Raw genomic sequence first — 25,115 nt, forward strand, 5'->3', positions numbered from 1 at the left:
CTTAGGTCTAGGTAATATTTAGCTTTAGCATTTGAAACGATTTTTTATTTATAAAAACTTAACTTGGTAATTGAGTAGTCACACTTGCCCACGCGTATGATTATTACAACAAACAACTATAAATCTATTATTTATGCTTACTTTCAGCAAGCAGAGTGGCAACATTATAGTTTAATTAAATCTATCGTTATTTGAGTATAATTTACAGCTAATTAATCAGCACTGAAAATAAGCTGTAACCGGCAAATAATTACATATAGTTTCACACAACAGGACAAGAGGGGCCGGGCTGTTGCTTATTTTTAAACGTGTACGTGCTTTCGCGGTTGATTTATTTGTTCATTATTAACGAGATTGAATGTATTTGTCGGGGCTCAATTGCAAATACTTCAATCGTCATAATTTATGCGTTTGTTGGCCATTTGTCACTTTCGTGCAGCTGCTCTTGGTCGCAACTTTATTTTCAATTTTTCCCAAATGAGATATATCAGAGCTGCAATGACCTAGGAAGGGGCTAAATCATATTATATGAATGTGAAACCCAGAATAGGGTGTTGTGAAACCAAGGCAAGCAATATTAAGTATCTTTCACAGCCCAAATACAATTCCAATTACCAAAGAATTTCCATTATCTTTATTCAACTATCTCAGTGCACAGCAACTGAATTATTTAAAGGTTGCCTTTAAGATTCCTCAACTAAAGTTTATAAATTATTCGCCAGGCATTCCTTGCGTACTTTTTATTAAATTATTTAGCCTATGTGTATGTACATTATTTTTCAAATATTCTGCTTAAATCGTTGCCAAAAATTCGTAGTTTGGAGTGTTGTTAGTTGGATTCCGAGCCAGCATGCATATTACAAACTGCATACAGAGTCGTAGCCGAATGAAATCAACAAGAAAATTGTTTAAATTTCCAAAGCCTAGCAGCCTAAACGTTTTTGATTCGATTTTTGTGGAAGAGCTGAACTTTTCAATAACATTTTTATGGCTTGCCCTCTCGAGAGGAATCTCTTCCTGGCCGGGTCATAAGAATGCAACAAACTCGATGCCCAAATCCTTAAACTAGCATTTATCTCTACAAGGAAACATCTTCGAATTTGTATAAATTACGTTACATTCGGAGCTTGTTCTGCAGCGAAAAGCTGGTTCTCCGTCGCCCCACTCGCCTTGTCCACAACCACAACAATCGCCTGAAAGTGCAGTGACGGATCCAGCGCTTCTCCGCCATCGGCCACAGGACCGCGGGCTTCCACACGCCGCAGCTTCAGGACGCTGAGCAGCCGGCTGAGCAAGCTGCGGCTGTTGCCTCGACGATTCCTGTGCTACAGGTTCGTCACCTGTGTGATATTGGTGGTTGTGGTAGCCACCACCAGCTGTGGCCTCTGCTGGCCCTTTGCGAGGGCGGGTGCCACAGCAGAGCGCTCCGCCCGGGCGGCCGCCACTTCGTCCTGAGCCACAGGAAGCCACTTGTCCAAGAACTTGGGTCGAAAGAGCAGCGCGAATGTGGTGCGGAACTGCTTGCTCATGGAGCAGTAGAGTATGAAGTTGATGCTGGAGTTAATCAGGGCCAAGATGTCCATAAGGTCGCCTAGTGGGAAACAGAGCAGGTGGACCATGTTTCAATATTTAATTAAACAGAAACACTATGAAACAGCTATTGGGGGATACTTACTCAGTCTTAGGTAGCACTGAAAATAGAAAGCTTCTCCCAGCAGGGCGTTGAGGAGACCCATGATGCCCTGCGGAAACTCCGTTATGAGAAAGAGCAACAGCACTGCCAGTAGCATCCTGGTGGTGCGATCCGTCTGCTTCTCCTTCTCCAGGGTCTTGCTGTTCTTCCTGGGGCGATCGGCTGCCTTGCCGTTCGTGGATTTGGTCCCGTTGCTGGCCGCCGTGGCAGCTGCTGTCGGCTTGCTGGTAAGCATCTTACGCCGCCGCTTGGCCTCCAGCAAGGCCAGGATCAGTCGTACCGAGAGGATGGTCAGGGCGATGCAGGGAATTAGTTTAATCACCACGCTGTATATCAGGAAGGTGGCGTTTTGCAGGGAGGTGTTGTGCAGCGCCAGGTCGCTGTGGTACAACCTATAGACCGTCACGTTTTGCACCACCGGCGAGGGAGTGGGCGGAGCAGCCGTTGTGGTGGTCGATGTTATCAGGGCACTAACATTCAGCCACATGGTCTCGTTCGCAGCCGTCTCGGTCATCGAAGTATTCGGGTCAGCCGCCTTGACGCCTTGGAGGAGCTCATTTCGGTAGTCAATCACATACTGGGTCATCGGAATCGAGCCTATCACCTTGCCCTGGGCATCCAGCTGGTCCATGAACTCAGCGATCGCGGTGATCAGGTACAGCGAGGGGGACACCACCAGCACACACACCACATACGCCGTGGTAATCGTTATGATGGTGGTTCGCATGCCGCACCAAACCCGGTTCTTCTGGGGATAGCCCACGGCTATGTAGCGCCACACGGCCAGGGTCACTGTCAGCCAGATGGATATGGTGTGGAGGACCTGGGCGAAGATCGAGTGGAACTTGATGAAGCAGGCCCAGCTGTAGCTGAGCTTTTCCTCCCGCGGCAGGCTGTCGGTGAGGATGTAGTCGTGTATGGTGTAGGGTATGTACTCCAACATAACCGCCAGGTCAGCCACCGCCAGGCCCGTGAGGATGGCATTGGTGGGGGAGCGCATCTCCCGTCGGGTCAGGACTATGATGTTCAGGGTGTTGGCAATGGTTCCGAGGATGCACACCACCAGGGAGACGTAGCCGTGCATGTTTTTGTAGCTGGAAAGTGAAGAAGGACTTGATTAGTTTTTCCTTAAACTGTAGAAAGGATGGGGCACTTCAATTACATTCCAGCCCTTCACGTAACAAGGCACTTAATTATGGGAAACACAAGTATGGAGTAGAAGACAGACAAAAATCGAAATCATGTGGGTGAGTGGGTGGCTGTGCCGAAATTATGTTTCAGTTATTATGCCCTAGTTAGCCTTAACCAATTTGTTACTTCTGCACTGGCGTCTGCTCTTTGAAACCGGCAGTAAAGCCATCCAAAAGCCATTTCCGTTGACTTGGCAAACAGCAGCCGCCCTCTCAGCAGTCGAGGCAATAAACCCAGCAAAGCCTTAGGCCCTTCCTAGCCACGCCCCGTCCGCCCATTATAGGATAAACATTTTACCGACTTTTGTTTAGTTTTCGTCGTGAGCTTTGAGGCCGAAAACACAAAAAGAAAAAAGTACAGAGGCGGTGGGAAGCCCTGGAGGAATAGAATTCAAATTTCTGGCCAGCCGACTTAGCCAGTTTTCGTCCCCAGCCACAGTGGCTTTTTCTGGAGGAATTCTTTCCTGCCAGCCGCACTTGCAGCTGCTGCAGAATGTTGCAACAAACCAGTTAGGATTTCCATGAAATTTATACAGAACTGTGTAGAGCAAAGGCGAAAGCACATAAACACGTCACTTTAATGCCTCTAGGGGAAGGAAACTCTTTTTTAAAAACCTACATTTTCATTCTTGAGACTTCAATATTAATTAGTCCTTGGATTGTGTCTTTTCCAGCATCCTTTTTTCCGATCCACAATCCCAACTTCTATGCTGCCTGGGAGTTCATTTCGTTTTGGGGTTGACTGGCAGAGAAATTTTTTAATAAACTTTCGCCATGCATCCTCCAGTGGCAACCAGACTGCTCCACTCTGCTCGGAAAGCGTGAGTGACACGTGTGTGCCCTGGCGCTCCTGCTGGTGTCAGGACTTTAGTTAAATTGTTTATTGCTTCTGTGCCGAATGCTCCACTCACTTCTAATGCCACGGACAACCGAATAGGGGGATTCGGCTCGAATGACAGTTTTATAGAGGAATCTAAGCCAAATTTGTTGCCAGAAGACTTTCCTGGCTCTGCAGGAGGTCTCTGGCACTGCATGTACATTGTAAAATAACACAAATCCTATGCATTTGGGGCTTTTATTTTAAATAATAGATGTTTGATAAAAATTTAAACTATGCTGGAACTTATAATTCTCTAGGTCTGTCTCCCAAAGGGAATTTTCAATTAAAATGTAGTTCCCTTTTTATCTGAACGACCCAAGGCTGACTCTGGGCCTGATTTCTGGGCCAGTAACTCTGGTGGGCCACCTTGCCCACCTTCAACTTGGGCAAAACAATTCCAGGACTTCATTCATGTTGTCGTCGATGTCGTTGTCGTGGCTGCCATTCATCAACATGGATTATCAAAGGCCATAAATTAGACTCTGCAGAGCATTCCGGCGGGGGGTGTGGGAGCCTGGATTTGACCGAGGTGGAAATCCTGCCCCGGGAGTGTAGGTGTGTGGGTGTAGGGTGTAGGTTGCAGGGCCCTGCGACAAAGTTTTTGCGAATTTGATGAATGGAGTTGTAAATTCCCCAGGAGTTTGCCGAGACGAGGGTGCGCGTCCCTCCAAGAAAGTGTTGCCATTCAGCCGTTCTCCGAACACGTAGACATACCTCATCCCGATTCCGTTTTCTGGTGCTTTCAGCCAGCCAGCCAAGCAGCCAGGCAGCCAGCCACCTGTCCGTCAGAATGAGAAGAAGCCTTTAACATGCCAAGTCAGACGCCATGTGTGCTCCCCGAAATGTATTTGTTTTATTGTTCGGGGAATACACACGGCCACCGCAACGAGCGAAAGTGAAAGCGTAAGCGACAACGCATTTGGAAAATTAAATATATTTTGCAGAAGCAATTTTCCACATTTTTTGGTTTTCGGTTTCGCCGGTTGCGCTGGTTTCTCCTCTTTTTTTTTTTTTTTTGGGGAGAACCGCCTTTGACAAAAGGCTCGCCATCCGTACTTTATTATTTATGTTAATTGCTTGTTTTGTGCGTGTTTTGTGCGTGTTTTGTTGCGGTTTTTTCCCAATTTTTTTTGCCAACTTTTGGGGCCCTTTTCACATCGACTTGCCATTTATATTGCGTATACGTCACGTAGCCGCCACAGGAAGGGTTGCAGTTTCTTCACTGACACACTGCCAGCCAGCCAAAAAGTGGGAAGTTCGATGTGGGACTACTGTGTGACACATTGGCGTTGGGATTCTATTTTTTTCGCAATTCGTCTCTTGTTGTTTGCCGCTTGAGTGGGCGGTAGGCGGTGGGCGGTAGGCTGGTGGTGTGTCTGTCTGGGGCGTGACAGCGTCAAGTGTCGCCGTCGCCAGCAATTTGGCACGTCTTTGACACAAAAGTAAATGGCCAAGTGTTGGATACACATCTAATTGCCATACAGCCATCTTTCAAACTCCATCTCCGCGTGGCGCTACCTTTAATTAAACCCACGCCGCCCAGTATTCATCCGAGATGCTGTGGCGAGCCACTTTGTGGCCATTAACTCTGGGAGGACTGGCTCTAATTAAAACTAAAGCCAGTGCCTTGGCCAGAGCCAGGCCAAGGTGGTCTGGGCGATATCCTGGCGACCTCCAGGTGGGGGTTTGGTGACCGAAGTATGAATAATTTTCTATTTTCCACGAAGCAGAACTTAATCATGGAAAATAATGGTTCTCTGATGAATTATTGGGAAATTGAGTAAGGAGGGTTATTAAACCAGCGGCCTTATATAATATTGCTGAAATCATAATATTATTCTTTGGAAATATTCGAGTGGCAAGTGTTTTTATGATCCCATTGTTTCAACCATTTATTGGACGTATCTTTGCAATTTATTGATTTGTAACAGTTTAGGCATTAAATTAAATTAAATCCATACCCGAATAAACTTTTTAGGGCCTTCTTTAATCATCACTTTTACGTTTACGAGCTTGTGGCATGCGGAGAATATAAATAAATACTGGCTTCCCCTAGTCGGTTTTATGGGTGCAGCAGATGGACACTTGGATTGCCCAAAGAAATGGTCAATTAAATTGATTTTAGCCATCAATTGCTGACCTTGGTTGTTGACAAATCTGTTTTCTTCTACATGGCTATTTTCCTGTTTCGTTTCCTTTTTTTTTTTTTTTTTGTCGGTTAATCGTCCGACAAAATTGTACGGCAAATCAAAATTGAAGCTCCCGTCCCGGCTACGGGGTACTGGGTACCGGGTCGGGGCAAGTGGCAAGGCTGGGTGGCAAGGCGATAATCGATTTCTGAACGATTCCCATATTGTTGTCACCGCAGCGGGCTAATGGTGTTGTTGTTTTGGCCTGTTATTGCTGCGATTTCAGTGTTGTTGTGTTGTCGAGTTGTCTGCCCTTGAGGCGCACTCTCCCCTGGCATTGACTTTGGCATTGAAATTGCTTACTGTGAGTAGTGATGATCGGAAAGCATTCGAATATGCAAATCAAATATGTGTATTTTGAACTTTTTTGTCAGCTTTATTTATGATTTAACTTTATGATATATGGTTCTGTTTATTTCAAACTATTATGGTCCCTATATGTCCCTATTATTATCCAAAAGCGAGAGACACAGTATTTTGAGTTTGAAATATTTAAGAAAGCTACATGACAGTCAGAGTATTAGTCTTCAATATTTTAATTTCTTTAAAATAATAAGAGTTCTTCAAGGTTTAAGCCCCATGGTATTTTAATAAATTAAATGTAAATATAGTACAAATATATAGGTAAAGAACCATCATCACCTGATCATCTCTAATTGGCAGGTCGTAAACTCACCTTGTGTGGAAATTGTCCATGCCGCTGCCGCAGTAGAGCGGCGCAGTTTCATTGTTGCCACTGGCCATTGTTGCTACTGCAGCTGTTGCAGTTGTTGCTGTTGCTGCTGCGGTAATCACAATAGACGATTTCAGGCTGTCACTCCGAGCACTCGCATCGGCTGCCAAGGCCAGCGGCAGAAAGTGTTCCCGGCAGATGCATTAATAATTAATTTCCAAGGAGCTCCTGCAAGTGTAGAGAGGGGTAGGTGGCTACAGTGCTATTGTTCAACGGGACAGTGCGGGACTATATTTATAATTAATGCGAGTTGTAAGTCGTTGCGTATACGGCCGTTACCCCATCGACTAACGTGATTAAATATTGCATGATGCAGGATGTTGCCTCACACTTTGTTGCCACACGCTGGCGTTGCATCGTTGTGGCTAAGAGGAGCGGCCCTAAGCCGATTAGCAAAGAGCCGGCAGATACATTCGTTGCACATCGTGCCTGGAATCGTGAGCTCCTTCCCAGCGCCTGATGAGGCAGCTGCCTTGCAACTTAATTAGCAAAGGAAGTGCCGGGGGATGTGCACTTAATGAGCAAATAGGGCTGGCCTTCGTGCGTCTTTTTATGAGTTTCAAAAAAATGTTTTAATTGTAAAGATGCCCTAAATAGAAGTTATTTATTTAACCCATTAAGCCTTATAAATTATAAAAAATAGGTACTTTCTATAGATGTTATAGCTGGTTCTATAGACACAAACACCATTTTGTAAAAACTATAATAGTCTTTGGAACTATCCTGTCCTGTCCAAAAGATAAATAAACCGAATTAGCCAAAAGCTAAAGCTCATCATAAAAGAATGTCTGGTGAATCTAGGAACCAGATCTGACCGACAAACCGCATTAGTGCGGAATATAAAATATATCCATGGCAGAGGTTTGCCTTCGTGCGGTCTAAATTAGATTTGTATGGAGCCGGAGCGTGGCTGGAGCTCCCTAGGAACGCAGATAAATGGCATTTATTTCAGTATTTTTTTGAGAAATCTCTTTAGTTTGTTCTGGCCATATACATTCCTCTTGGACGTGAACCGCGCGTGGGCAATATGTTATCTGTCACAGCCCCCCACTGCACCTCAAGCTGTTCTGTCGTTTCGCTTTGCAACAATTTCTTTTGCCCCAAGATTTTAATTGCATTTGTTAGGCAGCTGCAGCTGGCAGCGACTGACAAAATGGGATGGGAGGGGTCATAGGTTGGGGATCGGGGGTTGACAGGGCATGTGGCTGCAATTAACACGTTCCACGAGGCGCAGAAACCGCAAAGCCAGCAGCCAGCAAACTGCTTAAATATGCATAGATGGCAGCCCGGCCGGAGATGTGGCTAGTCGAGCTTACCAATTTGATTTGCAAATGTTCGTGTTCTTTATTTTATTTTTTGCAAGGGCCCACTAAAGAAAAGGGTTAAGTTATTCGGCAAATTAAGTTTTCAAGAGGGATCTGTAGGTCCCGGAAATTGCCCAACCACTCCCAACCGAGTTCCGAATTAATTGATTGATGAACAGCCCATTTGACTGATGTAATTGTTATTTCTATTAATGTGGCAGAATACAAATGGCCAAGAAATATTAATTAAAATCGTGTCGGGCCATAATTCGATTATATAAATTAATTGCCGCTTGATGAACGCTGCAGCGCCAGACTCCTCGTAACGATCGCCATCATTTATTCGATACGGAGTGGCTTTGTTGCATCACAGCGGAAATAATTTGAGTATTAATTGCGAATATGTATATCACGAGTATATGGCTCGATGATTGCTGCTGCCTCTTGCCTCATGCCTCATGCCGCACGCCTCATGCGGCGAGGTGACAAGCGAATGATTAATGAATGACAGCTGCCGGTTGCCCGCAGATGTATGCTATAATTTTTGCAAACAATAGCCAGGAATAATATGCCAATGCCATTTATGTGGATGGCTCAGACGCTGCCTGACGGATTAATACGTAACATGTCGAAGGGAGAGATAAGTAGGATTGTGTGGTCAGACACTTGAAAAAAAAACTTTCAAGTTCCAGTTCGACATGGACTTTATTCCACTATTTATAGTACTTCCACGACTTTTTTCCGAGTGCTCTGGAAGAACTTAATTTTTCGCATGAAAAGCAGACTAATGGGAGACCTGAACAACATTTTCATTTTCGACACACTCCACTGGGCAGGATAACAACAATGAAAGCGTAAATAAGGCCAGCACGTGGGGAAAAGGCAGAAAGCGAAAGGTGGACGAGAAATTGAAATCAAACTGATTTCCGCATTTCAAGGGGAACAGGACTCTGACTGGCAGTCTGTCCGTGGCTAAGGCCCCTAGCTCCGGAGTGGCAGCTTCCACTGATAAACCAGTTATGTCACGCCCATACTGCAGAAGCTCAGTGGCACAAATCGCAGCAGCCAACACCAGTCATTCCGAAGCATCCTTCGATTTCCTTTGTGCGGCGGAAAATAGCCAGCGATTGCTCTGAAAATGAAATTCATGCTGCTGTCGGGGGGGAGCGTTCTTAAAGATGCCACATCCATGGCTCTGATTTAAGCCAGTGCCCCGGGTGTTGCTATTTACAGCTCCTCAAAACAATATTTACTTCATATTGATTATTGATTGCTGTTTTGCTATCCTGTTTACTTTCGATTCGTCCTTTTCTGTTTCCTGCTCGGCTGTTTGTGTTACGCTTTTTTATTTGCATACTCCTCGTTACACGTCAGCAAACGAATAAAGTTGCGCTGCCGCTGCCACGTTGCCCGATTCTGTTTGTTTTTCTCTTTTCATGAGCATTATTTTAAATTGTTTTCTAAATGGTTACCTAAATAACAATAATACAGAAAGCAAAAAGTGAATGTGACTGACTGGGTTGTGGAAGGGTCCTGGGGATTCAAGCTCCCGGTGCGATGTCCTGTGTGAAGATGGACAGCTGGAGTTGTTGCTGGCTGCCGGGGTTTGGGGTTGAGATGATCAAATTTAAGATAAGTGGTTTCGGCAGCCAAGCGAAAGGATGCTTACGAAGAACATGGTGTGTTGAAGCTTAAAGCTGTGTTGAAGCTTAGAATTTAAATCAGAAGAAACTCTTAGCAAAATCTAGACAAAATCAAGAGACGATGAGAATTGTGTTGAAAGGCGACGATGTCGATTCCATTAACGCTAGTGACTTTGAGCGTCTGCAGGATGCATCAAGAAGGATGCAAGGATACCAGACAAGGACGTACATTTGAAAAAAAATCTTCAACTTTTTTATGATTAAAGAAATTTTAAACTGTATTAAAAAATATAAGTTTTGAGAACTTTTCATTCTATTTGAATAATAGTTTCTTTAAAAACTTTCTCTTTTTTAAAACCTTGTTTTTTTTTTGCCTGTGCTAGCAGTCACATTAGGTGGTTCCTTAATCCACACTTTCGTCGGATGAAGGCTGAGGATTCCGCGACCTCTGCCACAACCCCTGCTGGAGGGACTGCAGCCGTTTGTCACGATGGCTTGATGTTGCTGCCACTTAACCACACATTGGCGCGAGTCTCTAGCCATGATTGCGGCACAGACCGGGAGGGATAAGCACAGAGGCTGGAGGGGCCTTGAGCTGGGCCAATACAAACATAAATACTGTTACAATCTGTAAATATTTGCGCCAGGATGTCAGTCAGTCTGACTTCCCTACGAGTTTCCCCACCAAACTTTCCTTTCCGTTTGCCGAGCCCACGCTGTTGGTATTTGCTTTTTTGCTTCTCGAGAAAGTTTCGGGCGGAATAAATCAGATATGCCGATGTAATTAGACAGAACGTGGCGCGACAATGCCATTATTACTCAAAGGCCCACACATTCCGCAGACGCACAAGTGGCTTTAAGCCGCCACCTTCGTCCTGCCGCCTGCCGAGTTTCTCAAAAGTCATCCAGTCATTGTTCGGTTTACCCCCCAAACACCTGTTTCCAAGGAACTCGCTAGGAGAGCCTCGTTAATTCAGCTCCGTCGCCCGGAATTCGCACATCAAGTATACGCCATGTATTCCGCTTAATTCCCCAGAACTAAGCCCGCAGACAATGCAAAAATTTGATTCGGGTGATATGGGAGCTGTGTGCTAATATTAGCTGAGATTACTTTTCTGTCTGCGGCGAGTCGAATGCGGCTTAAATTCCATCCCAAAACGACGGCGCTTTCAATCCACGTTAACCCAGTTGACCTGGTGTTTAAACTATTAACGCATAATTAGTTTCAATGTGATGGCTCTCCGAGAGCATTGACCAAACTTTAGCCACACAACACTGGCCAACTTATCAATGCAGTTACGCATGAGTTCCTGCCACACACTCTCTCCCCAGAAGTTGACACAATTTGGACCATTTTCCGACCCGACACAGATAACACAGAAAGTGATGCATATTTGGGGCCAAATTGAAAACGTGTTTGCTGACAGACTCCGACCTGTTGGCCAACCCATCTGAATACCTGCAATTTGTTGTATAACTTTTGGCCATGTTCAAATAGTTTTGGCCAGAGTCATAGCAGTTCTTGGACTCGAGCTAAGACAATACCCCCCTTAATTGAATGGCAAACAAGTCGGACCTGATGAGTTGGGTTTCAATTCGGTTCTCTCAATGCGTCTTGGTAATTGCTTATCCTTGCCACGAGCTCGGCAGGTATGCCACGTTTTCTTTATTAGCAATTTGTAAAGTACTGACCACAAATCAAGTGCAAGCCACTAAATACTATTAGCAAGAAATACCATTTATTATTTTTTCTCTATCGTGGCCATTCCAAGTCCATAATAAGCAGCTGTTGCTGTTGACCGTCTCTTGGTGAGGCAAATAACAATTGGCCTGCTTGCCGAGAACATGGCTGGTTGGGCACAGCCACGCCTCCATGCCCGCCTTACTGGCTTAGCCACTTTGTTTTGCCGGGAATTTCAATGGTAGTGCCAAGGCGGTAAAGGAGTGGGTGGGGCTACCATTAAGGAAAGGCATTGGGGCGCAACGGAACCTTGGCTGGGTCGAAGTGGATGGGTGGGCTGAGTGCACCATTGTGCCCCCTGCAATCCGCCCTCCGGCCTCCAGCAATCCGGCAATCCGGGCATTGATAAGCAAACACAAGGTCAGGGCCCAGGCAAAGCTGAAGGTGTGAAAACGAAATGAAATTATGTAAATAGCGAACAGCAAACACCAGGAGAGTAATTAAAAATGTGATCTCGAGAAGTGCAAATTTGTTCAGGTAAAGTGGCAAGTTGACGACGGAGTTCGGGTAGTCAAGAAAATCAAAATTACAGAATAATTAAAAGAACGTTTTGTTTGCTTTTGTACCCCATTAGCATTCTGCACTAGCTCTGGAGCTTCAAGCTAACGTCTTTAACTTTTGACATTTTCAAGCTTCGTTTGCTTTTTCTAGTGACTACACTGTAAAAACTCTACCTCGAGACTAAACTCTACCTACTATGGCTATATTTTTCTTTCATTTACGAATACTTCTTATGAAAACTTTCCCAGTGCAAGGCTACATTTATCCAGAGTCCGGGTACTGGCTCGTTTAGCAATTTCGGTGTCTTGTTTGCATTTTGCCACAAAGCTTTGGACCAGGAAATGCGTTTTCTTTCTTAGAAAATGAGATAGAAATGAACAAGCGCCGCAAACAATGGAAATTGTAAAATAAAAATGGTTACTGGCCGCAAAGTGCAGATAATGGCGACAGGAAACGTCATAAAACCAAAGCGGAAATGACACTTCACACAGTGCAAGACAGTGCAAGGCAGCGAAGGATACGCTGTGCAAATTTAAGCGAGCCCACCCAGCTTGACTGCACATTAAGGCTGGCCTTAAAGGACTAAGGAGCTCCAGCAGCATCGGGCATCGGGAGTAGGGAATAAGGAGCAGCATTGATACCGGGATAATAACTCAAATGAATTGCTCGTTGAGTCTCTGGCTCGGGCCCCGGGGATCTGGGGGCTGGCGCTGCGCAGTGGTCGGCCCTTGGGGCGCTCATCGTGCTCAATAAAAATGCCAGTCGGCAGGACATTGTGCTCTGATTTGCCACACCGACAGGAACAACAACCGACAACCGGCGAGCAAACAGAGACATCAAATGAGGCATTCCGAGAAGCAAACTGCAGAACAGATGATTCCAACATTATCATTCCTGTTCAGTTGTGGTTGTTGCCAGGATTGCCAGGAGTTGTCGCTGTGCTGCTGTTGCTCAGCGTTAAAGTAAACGACATTAATGGAAACATCAAAGTAATTTGATTGCATTTTCTCCCCACAATGGATATGAATGAGCAGCGAGGCGGGCTTACAGCCAAACGAATGAAGGAATCCCCATATATGTATGTATGGCATGTATAGATGGCTGCACTGTTCAAATAATTGAATGAAATTGAATTTCCATAAAAACAGAGAGAGACGAGCAATAGTAGTTCTTCGTAGCAAGGCTTGAGCTATAGGAGAACGAAATCCTGAAAAGATAGCATTCGAATTTCTTGTAGTGTACGATACCCCCAGGGGCATTCCGTGTGCCTGTGTGGGTTGCACGCATAAGTAGCAGGCACAGCTCCTACCAGCAGCTCCCGCTGTTTTGCCATTGATATTTCACCGCCTGCTGCTGCTTTCTCCACTTTCTCTACTCCTGCCCCTCCAACCCCCCTCTTAATGGCATCTCATTTTCATGTGTGCCCCAGCCAGCCACCAGCCAGCCAGCTACATGCCTCCCTCGGAGCTTTGGTCGATTTTCTTGGCCTCAGCATCAGCATCAGATGATGCTGTGTTAATTTCATTTGGCGAACAAAAATAGACAAGCGAGCAGCAGGGAATGACACGAAATGGAATATGTCCGACGATGTAATTGCCATGACCAAAGCAAATAAAATTACGAGAGGTCCAAGGAACTGATACAAGATGAAGGCCGCACTTAAAGTGGCATTAGGCATTGGGCATTAGGCGAGTGGACCTTGCTCGGCCGGGACTAGCTGATATCATAACATTGTCGCCTCAGGGCGACATTAAAATGGGTCCCGAGTCCCACTCGCCCTCGAAAAGGGTCTGATGGTTTATTTATTTCCAGAATTTTAGTACCCTTTCGAACATAAATTATGGAAAATTAACCCGAAACGATTCATTAAATGAACGTTTTGGCCTACGAATGCATTACACGACTACCATGGGCCCAAAGCAAAGACCGCACCTGCGATCCTTTAGGTGTTTGTCATACTTATTTATGAGCTCGGGAGAGAGACATAATTTTATTTATTTATATTCAAATTTATGCCAGTTCTGTGTAAATCAATGTTAGTTGAGTTGCCTCCATTGTTCCTGCTGATGACGGCACCCTGAATTATGCAACACGCCGAGAAATCCGGTTGAGAGTTGAGGTCTGTGAGGGTTGTGGGGGCTGTGTGGGTGTCCCTTTGCCACAGGCCTTATCAATTCCAGGCACAAACACATGTCCTTATTTTCGTCGTCCTTTTCGGTATGCAAATTTCCCTGCAAGCCGAAGCCCGCCCTCCTGCCGACTGGAGGCTTTCATCGCCGGCACATGTTTGCGGCTGTTTGTCTTAACTACATTTTTATTTTTGGTTAAACTTTAAGATTGGTCTGCTTTTGGGCCAAATTGTTGTGTCAGCTGCCTGGGGACCTGCTAGACAGAGAGTTCGCAACGAGGTCGAATGGGCGTCTCGTATAAAAGAAACCCATTTTTTTCACCTTTCAGTGGAAATCACTAAAGGTCTGCCATTTTCAGGGCTTCTCAAAGGGACTTTTGCAAACTTGAATTGCCGAGACGCTATCAAATAAAGTATTTCTAATACTTTTCAATCGCTTACCTTTTTCTGGCTGTAGAAAATGGAGAAAGCTCTTTAAAGTTGCAAACTCATAACCCATTAAATTATGCTGCCTAATGTGTTGTGTTCTTAATAGAGTAAACACCAGCTCAGTTTTGTAGTCTCCTCTTCCAAGCAAAACAAAAAAAAACAAAAACAAGAAAGGAAAGCTAACTTCGGGCGGAGCCGAAGTTTATATACCCTTGCAGTTAAAACCGGATATTTATCGCAAACATCGGATATAGTTGGCCGATCCTTATGGGAATAGGAATATATAATCCAATTTATTACAATACAAAATCTAAAAAAAGTCCCAAACTTCTATCTTCAAAAATACGAAAGTTGATATTTCTACCAAATACCATTTCCGATCGTTCAGTTATATGGCAGCTATGGGATATAGTCGGCCGATCCTAATGAAATTTGGTAGGTTGGATCAACTGACCAAGAATTAAATCTGTACTAAGTTCCAGCTTTCTATCTTCAAAAACACGAAAGTTGGGTCATTTCCGATCGTTCAGTTATATGGCAGCTATAGGATATAGTCGGCCGATCCTTATGAAATTTGGCATGTCGTATTATTTTGCCAAAAATAGCTCTCATGTCAAATTTGAACTCTCTAACTCTAAAAACACCAAAGTTATACCATTTCCGATCAATCAGTTATATGGCAGCTATAGGATATAGTCGGCCGATCCGGGCCGTTCCGACTTATATACTGCGTGCAAAGGAAAGAAGGGTGTGTGCAAAGTTTCAAGTCGATAGTTTTAAAACTGAGAGACTAGTTCGCGTAGAAACAGACAGACGGACAGACAGACGGACAGACAGACGGACAGACGGACAGACGGACATGCTCATATCAACTCAGGAGGTGATCCTGATCAAGAATATATATACTTTATAGGGTCGGAGATGTCTCCTTCACTGCGTTGCACACTTTTGACCAAAATTATAATACCCTCTGCAAGGGTATAAAGAGATCAGCTGGGAAGCATTTTCACGCGCATTAGCTGCTCGTTTTTGGAGGGTTTTCAGTTCCAGCCCCTTCCAGAGCTGGAGCCCCCGAAATGCTGGAAAAATATTTGGCCTACGTAAAATATGCAGAAAGTTCCTCATGAAAGCAAATAAAACGCATACGCCGCGTGGGCCCCGTCCAAAGCTGCTGTCAAAATATGAATAATGGCGCTATCAGACGCGGGGGATTGGGCTGCCCTTTTTTATTTACTTGTTTTTCCGTTTATTTTTTTTTTAAATAGCAGCTGTAAAAAATTAAAAGCCTGCAGCTGCCTGCGGCTGAGGGAAAAGAAATACTGCCAAGTCAGCTGTAAATAGCTGAGCTGCCTGCCTCGGCTTCTGCGTCTTCGTCATTCAGTGAATGAATGCCAGCAAGGTCAAGTGTGTGAGTGGGCGCCCACTTTTGTATTTGCTCAGTGGGAGGATGGGAGGTTTTTAGAATGTTAATTTTGCATGAGCCTCCGAGGGCGGGCTTTCTGCTGACCACTTGACAAAATTTTCGGCCCAAACCGAACGCCGTGGAGCGGTCGTGGAAAAGTGAAAAGCAGTTAGAAGTTTATGTGCCTACGTGCCGGCCATAGTTAATTTATTATCCAGGCATCGAGGAGGCCCCGAAGAGGCCATCTAGCGCTTTAAAACATTACTTGGCAACATCTTCTGATGTCTTTTTTGTTGGCTTTAATCAATTGCTGGGAAAGCTTTTTATCTGCCCTGTCAGGCGAAAAAGAAAATTATGACAAAACGTATCCATAAAGCGGGGGAGACCAACCAGATGGGGAGCCAGCGGTATGGAAAGATGGTTACCCTGGCAATAAAGCCAAACACGATAAAGATTTCGTGGGCCGTACAGGGTATGTAGTAGATAAATACCCCGGAGCACACGAGCTCATCATGACACTGTCAGCATCGGAATCGTGGGCCATTAATCTAGCATAGCCATCCTCTCCTTCCTCGGATGGTTGGAAGGAATTGGCTCGATCTCATCGCATCTTATCTCACCTCGTCCTTGGTCTTTGTTTCTCATTTTGTCACCCCCACGTGGTCCTGCGCCCTGATTGATGGCCACTCATTTGGGAAGCTGTTTTGGGCCGCCTTATAAGCCCGCATAAATCACATAGTCTGGTGCGTTCGTGCATGCAATTTGCATTTAATTTTTAGTTAAGCACCCGACTGGCAAATCTACTCATAGTTTGTCTGACTCGGCAGGAAATCGAGATGAAGGCGCCGGCCGATAAAGTGTTGACAAATTGAATGGGATTCCCATTCCCATTCTCATTCCTATTCCCTGTCCTATAAAGAGTTCTGGACCCGTAGAATGCCTAATTAAGTTGCCGGCTAATACCGGAGGAGGCATTAGCACTTCACGTATCATCTGGAGAACGGTCGCCAAATGTCATCAGCACTAATGGAATAATTTGAAAGCTACTTAGACCCCCAGAAGGCAAGGACAATGGGTGGTCTGGACTGCCAGAGGAGTGGGTGGGACCCCTCACAGCCTTCATAAATATTCGTCCACCGTTCGTGGTTCGTGTGTTTGTTGATAATAACATTATTTATGTTGTTTTAATTATTTTACGCATTTCACCACAGAACGTTACAAAGAACTGAGTGGGTGTGCTTGAGTGGGCTGCTGGCCAAGTTTTCTTCCAGCCCAGGACCTTCGCATTCGTGTCTTTGTAGTTGTAATTAGTTGTAGGGGCAAGAGGGCTAATTGAATTATGCGAGACGCTGTCTCACAGGGTGTCCATTAAGTGGCCGAACTGCCGACGACTTCCACTTCGAAAGGCTTAAGGTTGTCTTCAGGACGGAAAACATGTTTTCGCACTTAGGAGATTTGTTGACAAAACTGAAAAGTTTACTTGCAGGCTTTCACTTGCAACTCACTTGTCTATTATTCGACACAATTGTCACTCAGCCAAGAGCCCTTAATGGTTAGGGGACCCTATATTTCGCCTCATCTCCGATCCATAAAGCAAATAGTACATTTTTGTGTGTACACAGTAATCGTAATTTTACTACTGCCGGTAAACGTGACAAACTTTCATAATTCTTGGCCAACAAATACAGTGCAGTACAAATATTTACCAAGGCCCACGCACAAAATTGATTCATTTTATTTGCTAATTACAACGAACGATAGGCCATTAAACCGGATATAGTAAAAAAATTCCACCATTCAAGGCAATCGGGGGAAACCAATTAGCTCTAGGGCGGGGTTGCGGTAGTTCGAAGTTGCAGAACGAGATTATTGTAATTAGAACATCGTAATGAAGATAAGGTCTATTCGTGATTAAAAGTAAGTTAAACCAGTCAGTAAGTAAGTAGCACAGGCCATTGAAGTTGTTCAATTAAAGCTGAAGTTAGTAGACCACGAAGGCTACTCATTGATTAGCCATCTTACTGAACGCTATTGTGCTGCAACACAGTGCTCATAAATGAAATGTGAAGAGGCCATCATTTGGGCAAGTTATTCGAACTGTATTCCACTCCAATGAGAATGCCTGTCGGAGTCCTTTGCCATGCAAATCCCATGCACATTCCCTTAATTATGCGCCAACAACAGATTGCACTTTATCGAAATGAAGCACGCACTCCAAAGGTCATCAGCCATCATCGAAGGGCCGTAGATTCGAGGCGGATCCTTGGACTAGTTTATGACCCAATTATGCCAAAGTGTATGGCAGTTGGCGATGCGTTTTCGCGCTATTAAAAAGTCCAACCTCCCCTCAGAGTTCAGAGGACACAGGGCTCAGAACTGGAAGCCGGAGCTATAGCCGGCTATAGTCATGATTTGTTTGCTTGACTCGGCCCGGCCTGGGCCCGACACGAAGCCAAATAGTACACGCACACATGACGATCGAGCCAGCCACCCAGGCCCTTCTTTTCCGGAAAACTTTGTCCGTAATAGAAATAGTGTGTGTGTGTGTGTGTGCGGGGGAAGGAGTGTTGTCCTGCTCCTTTCGATTTGATTGCTGCAATTGCTTGGCAATAAATAAATGAGAGAGGCGTTTGCAGTTTCGGAATGCTGTCTATTACGTGCCTGGCATGGAAGTACTTAGACTCCACAGCGTCGAATCAGATCCACCGAGAGAAATTCATTGTATAATGGCCAAAGCCCCATTTCTAGTCATATCCTCTCCATCTTTGGATGATTACCCTTTTTGTGTCTAGTGTATTCTGTCTTCTCGTACATTGAAATGTAATTTAAATGGATTCCGTTTTCATGTCTTCGCCCAGCCCCATTTTTACGTGTTGGGTCACTGCGGCGGTGACATCCAAAAGTTGTTAGCGAACGGCAGTGGCTCCTCCAGCTGTGCACCCCATGGATATTAAAAGGAACCCTTTTCCACGTTGTCCTTTCCTATCATGTCATAAAGACAACTATTACGGGGGACACTTGACGCCGTCATGATCTCCCGGCAATCCAATAATCAGCAGCAACGGCTAAAATGGTGAACTAATGGCAGCCCTTTGAGCTCCTCCCGGGCACCTTCTGGCCACCTGGCCGCCTTTCTCATGAAAGTGTGATGAGGCGGACGGAAAAGAAGTGCTTGACTGAAATGATTTTGGCGTACTGTTAAATTCATCGGACACATTTCGGGACTTTAATGGCCGTTCGCTGTTCCGAATGTTCCTGACGCAGCTTCATTAAGGTGTCATGGTCATGTTATGGCCGGTCCTTTGGCATTCTCGGCTGTAATGATGCCAAAAGGGACACAACCAGAAAAGCATCTGGGATTGTTCGAAACTGGTTGCCAAAGCAGAGAAAACAGAGAGCCTCTAAATTGCATTTCCAGCTCTGTGCTGGCCCTAATCCTATTTGGCTGTCTAGTGTTTTGCCTAAGCGTTTATAAATTATTCAAGAGCCGCCTCGTGCATTCTAATTTCTGTGGCTTTCTGGAAGTTATGCCATCTTTAATCGCGAATATTCCCCTTCTGTGTGGGCTGGAAAGCGCCTGAAGCGTTCGCCACGAACATTTTTGTCGCAAATTTTCTGCCCCGACTTTGCTTTGCTGTGGCCCAAAAGTTTCCACTTTTTTGGTGTTGTTAATAAATTGTTGGTTGAAAAGTCCAAAACATGAATAAACTTTCCTATGTCGGCTCCAGGCGATTGCGGGGGCGTCAAACTGGCAGTTGCAGTTGTTTCCATGGAGCTGCATTCGTAACTAAGCTTGGGGGGTGGTGACTCCAATCATCCATGAGGCGAGACTTTAAGGAAAAATATCCCATAATGCTTTAAGGGAAAATGTTCTCCGAATTTAATGTTTCAATTGTAACGATATCTTAAACGTTGTGGGCCCATGGCAACGCCAAAAGTAATTTTAATGTAATTGGCTCTACGTGCAGGGGATTTTGTTGGATATTTTTGGCATATCTGTTTCATAAAAATCTGATGCCAAGTACAACCCGTAACAAGGTCGGCCCACTTCCTCCTCCTCCAATCTCGGCAGGCGAGCATAAAAAATAAGCATTGCCTGCAAATAGGCGCCCGCACGATGCACTATAGGAAATTTGACCACTTTTTCTGGCCAAAAACCATTTTTTGAAAGTTAAAGAATATAAATAATTTTAACTGCATATCATTCACAATAGATTAATTTTTAATGTTGCGTACCAGAAATTTCCATAGATGGCGCCACTGCGAAAAAATCCGCTGTTAAAAACAGCTGTTGATGTTAACATTTGCATGAGCTTAGAATTTAAGATTTTTTGGTGCTATTTTAAAAACGCAAATACTGAAAATTTTATGGACAAAATCAAAAGTTTTGAAATGAATACTTCTCAATGTGGTTTGTATTATGTGTTTGTGTATGTGAAGTGTCCAAAAAACTTGTTTTGTCTTTTTAATAAAGTGAAAATGTAAGTAGTCTAGCAAAAGAAACTTTTAGAAATAAATCACATTTTTAAAAAGAGATTTAAACCAAGTCTGGCCGAGTCGGACAATGTAATTTAGTCCATGTTGTAGATTGTTTAATTTTCTTCAAATGAGTGTAATATGAATATGACCTTTTATGCACTTTCGAAGAAATTCATAATATAAGGAGGCAACCTCAACACCTTGAATGTGAATCTGTTAGCTGTGAGACTACTGCAAAACCGAACAGTTAGCATGTTATTTTTAAATAGGGGGCGGTGCCACGCCCACAATTTTTTCATTTCTGAGTTCTTTTGACCATATAAACTCAAATCAAAAATCAAAATCTAAATATCTTGCATAGTTTTTGAGTTAGAATGTGTTTCTTAAAAAGTGGGCGGTGCCACGCCCACATTTTTTTTAAATCTTAAATCTATTGATCATGTGAACTCAAATCAAAAATCAGAACTTAAATATCTTGTTTCGTTATTGAGATATTATTTTTGGCCAGAAAAAGTGGTCATATTTCCTATAGTGCGATGTCAACCGAGGTCAAAGGATGGCGACCCCAAGTGCGGGGGAAAATGTACGGTGGGTGGGTGAAAACAATCGAAGCCAGCAGCCCCCGCTTATCGCAAATCAACTCAAATTACGCAAAAAGCGAAACTCGAAAGGGAAATATTTGTGCGTGCATGAAACAAAGGCGAAAACAATAACACACCAGCAGCAAAGACACACACACACCACACACACAGAGGACCTCAGGAAAACATAATTCTATTCGATATTCGAAGGCAACTGAGGGAAATCCAAACCGAATCTGAATTCTCGACTGCGCAAATAAAGTAATAAAGAGTCAATAAGGCAAGTCGTCGGGCCTGATTTGGATCATTATTACGCATACGACGCTCTTATGCAAATCAGACAATTTGCTCTGCTGTGGCAAAGATTGCTGGTGAGCTGGAAAATAATTTATAATTTATAGGGGAAGTATAGGCAAAAAAAAAAAACAAAAAAATTGACGGAAATTGTCTCAAGCTTGAAGCAGCAGTTTCCAGTTGGGAAGTTGCCGAAAACTTTCCAGCGACTCTTGATTAAAATCTTATCCTGTTTCGGCGGCAGGAAACGAACGTTAGCAAGCCCAAAACTTTTATGAAATGACTATGTTAAAGTTTCACTTTCGATACCTCGATGCGGGGAGTACGGTCTATCGAGCGAGTGTCATGGTCGCTTTAATTAAATTTGTTGTGTTTTTTGCTCATTTGTTTGTTTGCTTGGCTCAGTTTGACAGATGACTTTGTTTGTCGCTGCGTTGTTGTTCTTTATGATTAGTTTTCAAAAGTTTCCAAAATGGAGAAAATCACCAAAAAAACACATGTGGAATCCTATTCTTTCATATTTTATAGAGACTTTAAAAATAGACTTTTAAATTAAAAACAGAGAGCTTTGCTTGTAAAAGCCTAACTTTAATTGAATAAAGTTTAATTTAGTTTAAGAGATACTTTTTAAGCTTTTAAAAAAATAGAAATAATTACTTTCTACCACCCGAGTCTCATTTAGAGATTCAGATTCTGTGTCAATGTGAATTTTTTGCCATTTTGTTATTCCCTTTCATTGCTGTGTTGTCACGTGCAAGCGGTCAGCCCTTGTATTTGCCTAGTGCCAGTGCCATTTTGTGATTGTTTGCTTTGTTTCAGGACATGGCCAAAGTCACTTTTTGTCGTCGCCGTTTGGCTTTATTTATATTTCGCTCAGAATTTCGATGATAGAGAAATCACAGGGACAATAGACTGGCAAAGGGATGGCCGAGAATCCTTGAAGTTCCCTGAGAGTGACGTTTCTGAGGGCCTCAAGTTGGTGACCCTTTGCCAGCCCCTTTGTCGAGCTTATGGATCAAGTATTTGCTGAACGAGGACTGCGCTCCAACACCCCCATTAATTTCTTACAGTGAAAAATAGCACCAACGCGAAATCAAAAGTATCCAATTTACTAAAACGCATTAGTCTCGATAAAATCTTTGAAAGTACAACAAAATGCCTGACAACACTTCAATTACTCCCAAGTCTGGAGATACCTTCGAGCAGATTAAACTTTTTTCGAAATTTATGAGAGCCACTCGATCAGAGCTTGATTTCGAGGAATTTAAGTTGCACCTGACAAGCACAGGCTCCCCACTTCCCCCATTAAATTATTTACAAATGAAAACACTTCACGGAATTCTTGGGTTATTTATGGCACTGCGGAGGTAGGTCTGGCAATTTATTGTTTCACAAATATTTTTCTGGAAGAGGACAAATATTCTGACACTTACTGCACTACTAGGGCCCAAAGGGCTGTTCTGGCCTTGATTTATGGAGCGATCTGCAGCTGCTTTTTAAACACACATTTAGTTGCTATTACCAGTGTCACAATATTATGGTTTTATATATTTTATCACTTAAATATGCACATCATTTTAGTTTTAAGCTAAAATCTCTGCTCAAGTTTATATCGTTTTAAAAACTGGTTTAAAAAATCAGTTAAAGAAGAACGTATCAGCAACCGTCACACAAAATAATAACGACTCGTTAGGATCCGAAAACTATCAGTTCGGCAGAGGACTTGTGTAGCTTATGATTTGTGGGGGAACCGAGCGACTGCGGTGCGAACGCCTCCGAGAGGCAATGAAGACTGTGCCCGAACGACGGGGCGTATGTGTAATGTAGCCGTGCTGACTGCTGGCAGTAACTTCGGGGTTGCCGACTACCTGCTTCCTGTGGATTATGTCTTTGAGGTCCACACAAAGTCAATCGCAAAGTAAATGCTTGTAAACAAACACAGACAGCTTCTGCAAGGCAACTCTCTTAAATCCGAAATGGTTCTCTTTGGTCCTGTTTTGTTGCGCAGGCGCAGTGCCCGAACAGCTGATTGGAAGCTAAGTCAGCTGTTCGTCCCTGAATGGAGGACTTGTTTTGGGTTTGTTTTGGCTTCCCATGCGATTCGCTTTCATTAGCGATTCCTTTTCTCCGCCACGAAATTCCTTTTTCTTCGGGGTTAAGGTCAGGCCAAAATGCACAACAGATGGCGCTAGAAAGTAAGAAAAACCAAAGAATGAATGGGAGAGCAGCTGCCAGAAGCACCTGGAGTAATGGTAATGGCTGGCGCTGTTCACAGACCGGCCCATGGGGCGTATGTGTAATGTAGCCTAAATGGCGGTCAGAAACTAGAAGCCGATAAATCATTTTTTCAAGTCAGTTTGAGGTAGAATCTCCAAAAACATTTAATATATAAAATATCAGACATTTGGACGACCAAAAACTATACATATTAAAGTCAATACCATAAAATCCAAACAATAAACTTAAAAGCCACATTAAGTTTTACTAGCCAAACTAGGTAGACGGGGCTCACGCCTTACCTAGCCCTGAAAGGGCGGCCATTTGTCAGGCAACCGCCAAAGGACACGCCAGCAAGATTTTCTGGAGGCGGCTCAGACGCGTTCCGACCGTCTGTGGCCTGAATTTATGGCCGGTTCCCTTTTATGCAAATGAGGCAAAAAATCGTCCAAGTAGATCAGGAGCTGAGTGTAGAACCCCGAGAAAGCCGAAAGAAAGTGTCGCCTGCCATGTCCCAGGCGCTTGACAATCACTTTTGCTTTCTCTCGTTTAATCCTTTAAGATGTTGTCTGCCTGTCGCCCCCAGCTAGTCCTTGTTCGGCAGCCACGACATTGTATTTTGATTTTCGGGAAAATTAAATTTAAAATACCGCTCTCAAAAGGGTCCTGCAATTAGGCTCGCTACAGCTCCCTAGATATACAAATACCATAATCATCCTAAATGGCTGCTGAATAATGGACGAAAAATACATACTATACTATGTACGGCTATACTATGTAGGGATGCATCTAATATGGCTTCCAGCGCCACCAAAATTTGTGGCAGACTTTTCTCGTTAGTGTTTCCGCATCAGCAGTCGACGCCTCCGGACTCGAGCCAAAAAGCCGCCAAATGGCTACTGGAAATGCGCAGCAAATATTTCATAATGTGCCACCGTTTTTCATCTTATTTGGCTGGGTGGGTGTGCTCCCCTCCCCAATAAGAGCAAAGTGCCATACGAAAAAGTTCGGGGCGGAGGTGGGCGCTGCAGAAAACTGCATAATTAGGAACACTCTGGGCAAAATGCAAATCATCCGGAAGTTTCCAGAGGCGAAGGTTACTGAGTAGCCGAGGAAGCAATGAATTACTGTGAAATATTAATTTCACGATTAGATTTCTGCCAGTTTTAATTAATAGTACAGGCTTGGATCTAGAATATGTTCTAGGAAAATTTGTCCAATAAAAAATTCTTTATCACAACCAATTAAACGGGTAGAATTCCAACAAATTTTCGCTGCCACCGATCCAACCTACAATGGATAACATTTTTTGTAAATTGATATAACAATTTATCGTGGCATATTCCGAGAATAGGTACAGCCATAAATACTAAACCATCGAGAAACAAATAAATAAAAAATATTGCCAAACCAAGCGAAAGCAAAGGCACGGGTGCGGAAAATCAGAATTGCTATAGAAATAGTAGAAAAATACAAATATCGGAACATAATAAAGGAAGCTTCCTAAATCGTTTAGAAACTATCAGAACAATTTTCGGTTTGGAATTTCATAGCTTTTTAATTACATTTTCATCGGTTTGGCTGCATAAGTTTCTGGGGTGGACTAGATATTTATTTGGATATTTATTTGGCGGCGTGGGCTCTGGCTGACAGCTTGGCCGCAACCCGCCCATACGTAGTTGCCAATCAAAATAGCCCCAAAACATAGCAC

The 25,115-nt window shown here is 43.9% G+C and overlaps 1 protein-coding gene across 1 annotated transcript; it reads right to left on the reverse strand.

Annotated features, from left to right (window-relative positions):
- Positions 1 to 611: 611 nt before the first annotated feature.
- MsR1 (Myosuppressin receptor 1) lies at positions 612 to 22,788 on the reverse strand. The gene is made up of 4 exons (XM_017253556.3): positions 22,621 to 22,788; positions 6,629 to 6,853; positions 1,676 to 2,787; positions 612 to 1,591 (listed from the first exon to the last, which is right to left on the reverse strand). Exons 2-4 carry the CDS (start codon positions 6,694 to 6,696, stop codon positions 1,326 to 1,328), a joined length of 1,446 nt encoding a protein of 481 aa, XP_017109045.2. The 5' UTR covers positions 6,697 to 6,853; positions 22,621 to 22,788; the 3' UTR covers positions 612 to 1,325.
- Positions 22,789 to 25,115: the final 2,327 nt, after the last annotated feature.

Source organism: Drosophila bipectinata, chromosome 3L, assembly GCF_030179905.1.
Source record: "Drosophila bipectinata strain 14024-0381.07 chromosome 3L, DbipHiC1v2, whole genome shotgun sequence".
Classification (NCBI taxonomy): Eukaryota; Metazoa; Arthropoda; class Insecta; order Diptera; family Drosophilidae; genus Drosophila; species Drosophila bipectinata.

Coding starts and splice junctions, on each gene's coding strand:
- MsR1 (XM_017253556.3), bottom strand. CDS start 6,696: ATGGCCAGTGGCAACAATGAAACTGCGCCGCTCTACTGCGGCAGCGGC. Junction 2,788..6,628: donor ATGGACAATTTCCACACAAG/GTGAGTTTACGA, acceptor TTCACTTTCCAG/CTACAAAAACATGCACGGCT. Junction 1,592..1,675: donor TCAGTGCTACCTAAGACTGA/GTAAGTATCCCC, acceptor GTTTCCCACTAG/GCGACCTTATGGACATCTTG.